This window comes from Borostomias antarcticus (assembly GCF_949987555.1).
Source record: "Borostomias antarcticus genome assembly, chromosome: 14".
Lineage (NCBI taxonomy): Eukaryota > Metazoa > Chordata > Actinopteri > Stomiiformes > Stomiidae > Borostomias > Borostomias antarcticus.
In genome coordinates, this window is record NC_140247.1 from 15,568,937 (window position 1) to 15,579,137 (window position 10,201).

The 10,201-nt window shown below is 49.5% G+C and overlaps 2 protein-coding genes across 2 annotated transcripts in view; one reads left to right on the top strand and one right to left on the bottom strand.

Moving 5' to 3' along the window:
- Positions 1-744: 744 nt before the first annotated feature.
- coa3b (cytochrome C oxidase assembly factor 3b) lies at positions 745-1,950 on the top strand (the record flags this gene model as incomplete). The annotated part of the gene is made up of 2 exons (XM_084448983.1): positions 745-925; positions 1,242-1,950. The coding sequence occupies 2 exons, from the start codon at positions 745-747 to the stop codon at positions 1,346-1,348; spliced, it is 288 nt and encodes a 95-aa protein (XP_084305109.1). The 3' UTR covers positions 1,349-1,950.
- A 3,227-nt stretch (positions 1,951-5,177) lies between these two features.
- Positions 5,178-10,201, bottom strand: part of wnk4b (WNK lysine deficient protein kinase 4b) — a gene marked incomplete at both ends in the record, with an annotated part of 65,511 nt that continues 60,487 nt past the window's right edge. Inside the window, 5 exons of the mRNA XM_084448515.1 lie at positions 5,178-5,299; positions 5,585-5,790; positions 6,537-7,044; positions 8,939-9,032; positions 9,370-10,121. Of these exons, the coding sequence (XP_084304641.1) occupies positions 5,178-5,299; positions 5,585-5,790; positions 6,537-7,044; positions 8,939-9,032; positions 9,370-10,121 (1,682 nt within the window). The remainder of the gene's footprint in view (positions 5,300-5,584; positions 5,791-6,536; positions 7,045-8,938; positions 9,033-9,369; positions 10,122-10,201) is intronic.

The window sequence follows — 10,201 nt, forward strand, 5'->3', positions numbered from 1 at the left end:
ATGGACGGGAACTTGTCTTAGTGATTCTATTATTTTATCTATTGAAAAATACAGTGAATTTAGCAAGAATGGAAACCCACTAGCCACAGCATGTGGTCCATGCTCAGAGGTCGTAAGTTATGGGCCAAACATATGAAATATAGTATGTTAGATTATATATAGCTGTACATTATGTCTATTTTATAGTATTAATGTTGATAAAGAACAAGAGGAAAGTACAATATGTCAAGATATTTGGAAAAGCTTTTTTTCTCTGTACATAAGAGGCCATTTTACTTTTCTTTTAATGTTCATTTAATAAAATAACTTAATTTCTATGCATGTCTCATCGTCCTTTATTTCACGGACAAAGACTGTGAGAAACACACAAGTAATAGCCTACAGTTGGAGAAAGGTCACATTTTGAGAACATTTTTTAAATACTTTTACAGTAAAGTAGCCTACTACTGCTTTATAGGACAGATTGGACCAAAGTCCAAATTCTATTCTATCACCATACTGAGAGGTAGGTTAATCCATAAGGCAAACCTGTTCTGAACTGCTTAGTAGGGCTGTTCAGTTAACGGCACTTTGATAACTTCCATCCCACGTGAATATAAGGTACAATGTTTTAGCCGTCCCCTTCTTTTCACCGCCCACCACTAGGGGGCAGTAACGCATCGGATACCGACCGCCATTCGCTAAGAAGAAAGGGAAAGGTCGCTTTTACGCATGGATGTATTACGTCACACACCAACAACAGACATGGCGGAGAAAGGTGCTGAAGGATTTGGAGAGGTCGCTGTTAAAACCCCACTGTCAGCGGCACAAAAACAGCTCAACCGGAGAAAGCCAGAGCTCGACTACTGGAAGAAGAACTCGGAACGAATCCGTGGTCGCAATCGTTTAACGGGACTGGCGATTGGGGCGTTTGCCGTCGGCATGTGTATCCTTCTCTGTGTCATAACATACTGTCATAACATACTGTATCTCGCTAGCTAGTGCACTAGCAGTAGCGAACGCCAACTTGGTAACGCTAACCCTAATGTAACCACAGTTTTTAGTATCTGTCGTCTGATGCTAGTGGTACATTATTTCATGCACACACAGGTGTGGTGATTGTTGTACAGTACATAGACCTACTTGTCATGTGGACGTGCGATGACATATCTTTTGCTCACAAGGTGTTACTGTTTCGTGAGAGGTTGCAGACCCAACCTTTGATTCTTCTTTAGTTATCCTTCTTGACAACACCCCCCCAGTTGCCTACACTATCCTGTCTGTGAAGCAGGAGAGGATCATGGAGGACATTGACAACGAGGCCCGAATCAACGTCATCAGAGGCCCCCGGACGGGGGCCAACTCCTAGGGACACTCCACCCGGGACAGGTGGCAGCACCTGGGGATCTGCCTCTCCTGACATCACCCTGCTTCCTCAGCACTCCCTGTCCCGCTGCACGGCCCTTATGTGGAGGGACACACATACTGTACACCTTGTTTGGTCTCTCTCAAATGCCATCAGTTGTTCCGTGGAGAAACAGATTTCTGGTTCGGAGGAGGCGGGAGGAAGGCATTTATAGAGAGATTCCAAATGGGAGCTACAGCCTCCAGTCCGTAGTCGACTTGATTTCCAAGCTGCCATGCTGGACTGCGGCCAGATGATGGCGTGAGAGAGCCACTCTTAGGGTTTGGGTTTTGCCCGAGGAGGCTCCAATGCTGTCTGTTTCCCCTCTTGTAGGTAACCACATTCGGGAGGTCTTCAGCTAAAATTGGACATGTCTCTTCAAATAAAGCAGATTTTTAAATAGGAATATAATGAGATTGGGCTTTGTGCTTTTAGGGTAAAGTAGAAGGTTTACTTGTGCATTTTGATTGTTCTATGACATGTTTTGACATGCTTTCTTGTTTGTGGTGATCATCTTTGCATCCTCTGGGGATTATTTCTGGAATCTGGTGATCAATGTGCATTAAATTATTCTTTTCAGAACGTAGAAGTGTGTGAGGATTCTTCAAGCATACTGCAGAGAAAGAATGAAGAGTCGTCTGATGTAATATAATCATTTATTATCAATATGTACAAATTAGATTCAAACAATCAAGCTTTGAAGGTATAAAACGATCTGGGTGAAGAAGGCACAGAGTCTGCATGGCAGTATGCTTCGACAAAATAGAGCTTACTGTATATATGTCACATCTCTATCTTAATATATATATATTTCCCATATGCACTGCTGCCCTCTTACAAGAATACAATCATAGGTGTATATTTCATGTTATACTAGTTTTCCCCATGTGCATGCTTTAAGGCAAATAGTTCTGAATTCACAGCTTTGTTTTGATTTGTGTAGGGATCTGTAGGGATGGGAATTGATAAGATTTTAGCGATTCCGATTCCATTTTGGATTCTGCTTATTGATCCGATTCCTTATCGATTCTCTTATCGATTCTCATTGGGCAAAAAAGAGTACAAATAGGTTTATTAACATAAATGTTATTTTATATGTACTACTTTGAACATGCCAATTATAGTGCTTTTTTTTTAGGTGTATTCACCTTGAACTAAAAATAAAACTGACATAAACAAATCAGTATTTTTTCAGACCGACTACCACCAGCCTGACTCTGAACATCATCATCTAAATGACATTAGAGATTATTCATATAGTGAAAGCTGGTTTACACAATTAAACAAATGGCACTAACACAATAGACAGGGACTCTGGAGGAGTTTACCTTCGACTACACTAACGTTAGCTGCGCTGCTGTCGTCACTCCGGAGCGCATCAAAAATGTGACATTCCTGCAAAGTTATCGCATGCTGTGTGGCCAAATGTTTTTGCATATTTGTCAGGAATCGATAGCGGAATCGTTAAGGATTTTGGCTAACGATTCAAAGGAATCGATTCACTGGGAACCGGTTCTCAACAAAGAACCGGTTTTCGATTCCCATCCCTAGTTATCTGTGTCATACATCATGTGATTACTGTCTGTACCAACATCATGGATGCATAGGCCGTAGACACACATGTTGACTCCAAAAGATATTGTGGCTATATATACTGTATATCTATAAAGACGTGTCGCTCAATAATACGTTTGTGAACGAACCCTCGGAAAAGTGCATTGTGTCAATCGATGGTTTTAAGATTGAAGAACATTGGACCAAATATGAAGCATCCACTGTACACTTGAATAACAAGCCCACTCAGGTAGAAGCAGCACTATTAATAGAAGGCCATAGAGAGACAGTGATTACTCTAATGATAGATTGAATAACATAAGGCTTGTGGCGTGTTTGTGGACGTAAAGTGACGTAGCCTTCTTGGGCGGCTGTAGCTCAGTTGGTAGAGCAGGTCGTTCAATGATCAAGGGTCAGTGGTTCAAAATCCCAGCTCCGACTGTCCACATGTCGAAGTGTCCTTAAGCAAGACACCTAACCCCAAATTGCTCCCAATGAGCAGGTTAGCACCTTGCATGGCAGCTACCGCCATTGGTGTGTGAATGTGTGTGTGAATGGGTGAATGAGAGGCCATTGTAAAGCACTTTGAGTGCCGCTAAGGTGGAAAAGCGCTATATAAGTGCAGTCCATTTACCATTTACTGTACCGTTTCAGTGATACAGTATGAACATAGATAGTTCACATCTGTCATGTTGATCTTTGATCATCTCCACCCTCCAAACCCATTCTTTACTTGAAGTTTAGTGACGGAAAGAACTAATGGAACATTAAGAGAAGTAGTGCAAAGAGAGAGAGAGAGAGAGAGAGAGAGAGGAGCGTTTGAGGGTGATCAGTATGCTTCCTCCAAGCTTAGACTAACTCACCAATGACACACAGGCAGCAATAGCGTACAGTAGGGGAGGGAAGAGAGGCACACATTTGACCCCCTCCGAACCTCCGACCCTTACAGCGGTCAGGCCAGAGGCACACGATGGAGCCTGACCACTAGCATCCCTGGCTCCGCCCGACGGCCCAGAATCCTCCTCTCCTGGTTCTGAACGGGACGCGGGATGGACCGGCCGCTACTCTTGACCGCGTTATGACGAGTCGTCTCTTCGGGACGTTAGTGGCCGTCCATCCTGCGGCTGTCCCCTCCGGACGTGTCCCCTCTCAGGAGCTGGGCTCGTCGCTCAGCGCTCCGTCCCCTGGGTCTCCGCGGCCGGGAGGGGGCGTGTCCTCCGCCCACAGGACCACCTCGCCCAGCTGCCAGTCGTCTGTCCCGTTGGCAGACAGACACCTCACTGGGGGGAGAGAAGGGTCAGGGGTTGGAGGTCAGGGGACACTATCGTACAGGGAAAATCACGTCGTTCAGGAGCCTGATTCCAAACCTTCCAGATCTCAGCGTGCTACAACCTCATCAAGGAACGAGCGGAGATCTGAGAGGATTGGGTAGGTTTGAGCGACGTGAGAATCGAAACATGAAGTCCGCCTCCCCAGCCAAGCAGAGAGGGCTGATGGGTAAAATCCATCCGTCTGTCTCTGTTATGTGTTCCTATCATGTGACCACACCCCATAGACGGATTATGAAAGGATGGGCCCCTGGGCACAGACCCCCCCCAACCCCCACACTAATTTCATTTATCGTCTTTTTGAATTTGCCCTATGAGACGGCAGACGATTTGAGGATAATTTGTGAAATATCACAATAAATGAATGAATGAATGACTAGGCCCTTTGACTATGCAACAAGAAAGGGCCCCCTGAGCTCTGAGTAGGCCCGTTCGGTAATGTCTTTGCCACACCCCTCCGATCCTCTCAGCTCTCCACAGGTGCTGGAGAGGGTGAAGGCAGGACCGGACTCATTGTTCACACACGCCCATCTCATTCAGAGTAATAGTGGGAACGGACCATTAGCCAAGCGCAACTAAGAGACTAATATAGTTAGAGTACGCTACATAGGTGGTAGATGCTAGAAGGGTTCAGACAGACAGACAATAACTGTGTTCGAAACCGCTCACTCACACACTCACTCACTATTCCCTATGTAGTGTAGTGAACGAGAAAGTAGGGTACATCCTCTGTTCACAACAAACTACTGTGAATTGTGGGTATTTTCTAGTGGACTAGATAGGGAATCAAATTAACCGTCTGAGAATTCGGACACAAGAAGAAAATAGCGAACACACTACTATATAGTCCACTATTTACGTAATAGGGAACGGTTTCCAACACAGCTAGGGTCAGGTTCAGGGGTCGAGGGTCAGGGGTCAGACAGGAAGAGGCTCACCATCCGGCTGTAGTCGGGGGCAAAGGTCACGCCCTTAGTGGACCTCTCCTGAGACCCACTGCTGCTGCCACTCACTGAGTTCTTACGCATGATGCCTGCATATGTAATATGCAATATATTACATATTGTTATTATTATTATTATTATAACATATGTATGACATAGTGTAGCTAAATAGTACTTTAGCATAACTACTAAATAACTAAATCATATTTAACACAACAACCACCTCCTCTCAGAACCAGACGGCTGTATATCTAAGATATACCACATATACAGCAAATTAATGTTGTATTTTACAACTGCAGTTGCGATCTACTAAGATATCATCCCACCCTGCTAAGTGAGGTGGGCGCCAGGCTGTTGTGAGTCCTCCTCACCTGCAGGGGGCAGCATCTCCAGCCTCTGCAGGCTGTTCCTGCGCGTGGACGGGTAGTTGCTGGGCTTGGACAGGCGTCTCTGGCGGTTGTTGAGCATGGCGGCCGGGGACACGATGCCGGGCGGCGGCACCTTGCCCATCCTCTCGTACAGCTCCTCGATCTCCCTCTTCTGAGTGGCCTGCAGGTTCTGAACCTCCACCAGGTGCCTGAGAGAGAGAGAGAGAGAGAGAGAGGGAGGGAGAGAGAGAGAGAGAGAGAGAGAGAGGGAGGGAGAGAGAGAGAGAGAGAGAGAGAGGGAGAGAGAGAGAGAGAGAACGACAGGCAGGGAGAGAGAGATAGAGGGGTAGGGACAGAGAGAGAGATACCGAGGGGTAGGGACAGAGAGAGAGAGAGATAGAGGGGTAGGGACAGAGAGAGAGAGATAGAGGGGTAGGGACAGAGAGAGAGAGAGAGATAGAGGGGTAGGGACAGAGAGAGAGAGATAGAGGGGTAGGGACAGAGAGAGAGAGAGAGATAGAGGGGTAGGAACAGAGAGAGAGAGAGATAGAGGGGTAGGGACAGAGAGAGAGAGATAGAGGGGTAGGGACAGAGACAGAGAGAGATAGAGGGGTAGGGACAGAGACAGAGAGATAGAGGGGTAGGGACAGAGAGAGAGAGAGATAGAGGGGTAGGGACAGAGAGAGAGAGTTAGAGGGGTAGGGACAGAGAGAGAGAGATAGAGGGGTAGGGACAGAGAGAGAGAGATAGAGGTAGGAACAGAGAGAGAGAGTTAGAGGGGTAGGGACAGAGAGAGAGAGATAGAGGTAGGAACAGAGAGAGAGAAACAGAGTTATTCTTATTTCAGTGAATCAGACCAGAATTGGGGGGGGGAAACTACACATCCCAAGAAGCACCTGAGAGACAGAACTCTGATAAAAACTAAAACATGGGCAGTCCCCGTCCATCCAATCACCTGTCCCTGAGCTCCTGCAGCTCCTCCCAGGCCGCGTCGTCGTCCTCGCTCTCTGATTCGTCGCTGCTGACGTATGAGGCGCTGCGCGTGTAGCTCATCCAGGGCTGGTGGAGGCTGTTACCCCCGAACTGCGGGCTTCCCCCCGACCCCTCCCACAGGCTCAGACTCACCCTCCTGCCCCCCCTCACGTACTCCCCCTCCTCCTCGTCCTCCTCCTGCTCCTGCCCCGCCTGCTTGGGGCCCCCGGGGGCGTGGTTATCCAGGTTACCCAGGGGCCCGGCGGGGGTCCGCTGGGGCGGAGACACCGTCACCGTGCTGATGCTGTTCTCCGATTCGCCCTCCTCCTCCGTGCTGGTGTCTGATTCGCTGGAAGGGCTGCGGGTGGGAGGGGCTTGCTGCGGAGGTGGGCGTGGCTCAGGGGGGTTCTGGGCGGGGAGGTGAGGGGCAGCGGGGATGTCCTTACTGGGGGTCACCTGGAAACGGCCCACTGTGACCCCAGGCTTTTTCTCTGTTTGAGAGATGGAGGGAGAGAGAGAGAGAGAGAGAGGGAGAGAGAGAGAGAGAGAGAGAGGGAGAGAGAGAGAGAGAAAGAAATAGAGAGAAAGAGAGAGAGAAAGAAATAGAGAGAGAGAGAGAGAGAAAGAAATAGAGAGAGAGAGAGAGAGAGAGTCTTAACTAGTGGTGTCCTCCGGTGCTGCATAGTCCTTTAGAGGGTGAAAGCCGGCCCGACTCAAAGCAGTTTTTAGACACTGAGGGGCGAATTCACTAAAGGATTGCGCAGCTTTTCCTGACGCAAAGCCTGTGCAAATAAGTCAAAAATAATGTTTGCTATTCACAAAGCCCTCGCAAAGGGTGAAATACGGTGTTAACTGCTTTGCCTTCGTCATTGCGTTTCTCTGCGCCGGTGTTATTAGCTGATATTTAAATTAGGTAATATGGGCGGAGAATGTTCCCCTTTCTATGCAAATGAACATTATTGCAAAACCCGCCCAATTCACAAAGATCGGCGCAAATTGCCTCACGAAGTTAAAGTGAAATTAATTGCGTTTTCAGAGACATGGTGGTATTTAAGCGCATTTAAGCGGGGTGTCATGGCCAGCCTGTCCGCTGATCATGGCAGCAGTGATTGTTGCGAGGCGAATTCGGCATCGCAATGCCAGGCATGTTGTTCGTGAGAGAATATTTAGAAGAAGGTCACTTTTTGATTTAACACTAGAACCACCGCGGTAGCTGTTCGGACACCAGAGCGCGCAGCTCTTCAGCCAACTGGAGGATGAAGTCGCATCTGGGGAGGCTCAGTTGACTATGCGTCTCTCCACCCGTCCCCAGCGAGTCCAAGCTCCCCCAATGAATAATACTTATTTATAATAGCCTACATAGCAAGAAACTGTGCGTATAATAGTCTATACGCGAAACTGCGCATTCCCTATAGCTGTTCATTGAACGGCTGGGGGCCGATATAGGTATAAATAAATAAAAACATAGCCTACACAATATTTTTTTTATTTGAATGGTCTTGAAAATATTTTGCTTTTGTATCATAGGTGACGGCAGGTATCATCTTCAGCCATGGATGATGACTCCCGTGCGTAATCCTTCCAACGTTGGAGAGGCGGCGTACAACTGGGCTCACATCAGGACGCGCGGTGTGATTTTGACATTTGGAATCCTGAAAAGCCATTTAGATGCCTAGATCGTACCGGTGGGACAATGTTATACACTCCCCCAAAAGTATAGATCATCGTGCTGCAACTTGCATAACATAAAATGACAATTTTTCCTTTGTTCGTCTTTTCAAATCATTCCACCTCCGTTTGCAGTCTTCCGCGTTTACACACACAAATGTAAATTAAATTGTCAACCCTGGACAAATTAAATTGTCCCTACCCCTCTATCTCTCTCTCTTGGGGAAATTAAACCCCAAATATGATTTTTTGCTGCAGTCGTGATATTTTTTGCGGAAAGCTGTGAGACATGTTTTTGAACCTCGTCCGTGAGGCCTTCAAGTTCGCGGTCTGAGAATCGTATTTTTCTCTTTCTGTCTGCCATCGTCCAATGATATGCATACGAGTTGTTTGCGCTGCATGCGCTGTATTTATAAATTTATATGATTCCTATATCAGCAGCAAATTGCACTCAGCCGCAAACACCGAATGGGCGTGTTTGCGCTGGGATATTATTAGCGCAATGTCTTTAGTGAATAGGTTTTTAAAACGGAGCACATAGCTGGCGCAACTGACGCGCAATATAATGGTGCAATTAGCGGGCGCAATTTGCTTTAGTGAATTCGCCCCTGAGAGTAGAGATGCAGTGCTTGAGCCGGCCACCAGGGGGCAGTGTGAGCTGAGACAGACGAACAGTGTGGGTGGGCGTGGCAGCAGAGATGGAGACGGGGGTCTTACCCTCAGAGATGGGCGACAGTCGGGGTCTGGAGGCTCCGCCCCCCAGCTCAGAGAGGCTCATGGGAGAGGACGCTCTAGGACTCGGGGACGACACCTGCAGAGGACAACAACAACAACATGCTTAGCAACAACAACAACAACAACCGACTCATTCAGCTTTGTAAACAACAGAGAGCAGGGCTGTTTAAATATCACCAAACGTGACACAGCAATAATGTGGTGTAACCATGTCTGCCCTACAACACTGTTGCAGAACAGGTTTGAGCTGTACAGGTGGGGCTGATGAGGGACTGTACACACTGTGTGTGTGTGTGTGTGTGTGTGTGTGTGTGCGTCACCGTGCTCTGTGGACTGGCTGAGGCAGAGGAGGCCAGGGAGCCGGTGTTGGAGGAGGAGGAGGAGATAGAGGAAGAGGAGGAGAGAGAGGAGACGTCCACCCGGTCGCGGGGCCCTCCACCAGGGCCCTCCGCCTGGGGGGGGGCGCCCCCGGGGGCCGGAGGAAGAGGAGGAGACAGGCTGGTCCCCGCCCCCTCCGGTAGCCCCGCCCCGCCAGGTGGGGGCGCCCCTGAGAACGAGCCCTGACCGCCTGCCTGCATCTGGGCCTGGTGGTCGGCCAGCTGCTGGTACAGGTCCAGGTAGTGACCCGGCGCCCCCTGGTGGTGGAGGTAGGAGCCGTCGGCCTGCATCCCCGGGGGCGGGTGGTAGATGGGGGAGGGGTAGGCGCCCGGCTGGGGGGAGTGGGGGTGGGGGGGGTGGTAGGCCGGGGGCAGACCGCCGGACATGGAGGTGGGCGGCATGAAGGAGTGGGCCACGCTCATGGCCAGGGACAGCACGTTGGCCAGGGAGAAGAGGGGCTGGTCGTGGGACGGCCACACGCCCGGCGGGGGGTCCCCCCCCGGAGCCACGCCCTCCCCCCCCCCCGCCGGCTGGCCCAGGGGCGAAGAGGAGGGGGGCAGGGAGCAGGCGGAGTGGAGGTTGGGGTGGCTGAGGACACGGGTGAGGCTCTGGGGGGTGAGGGGGGGTGAGGGCGAGGGGTAGGGGTAGAGGAAGGGGAGGTGGCTGTTGGGGGTGTAGGGGGCGCCGGGGTACTGGGGGGGCAGGTGGGGTATGAGGGGCAGGGCGTCAGGGTGCGAGTACTGGTAGTGGGGGGAGGAGACGGGGGGGTGGTAGGAGTGAGAGGAGCCTGTGACACAGAGAGAGGGAGGAAGACAGCGATTAGCAGCTCATTATAAAACACAGGAAGGAATCCTTAAAACAAAAATA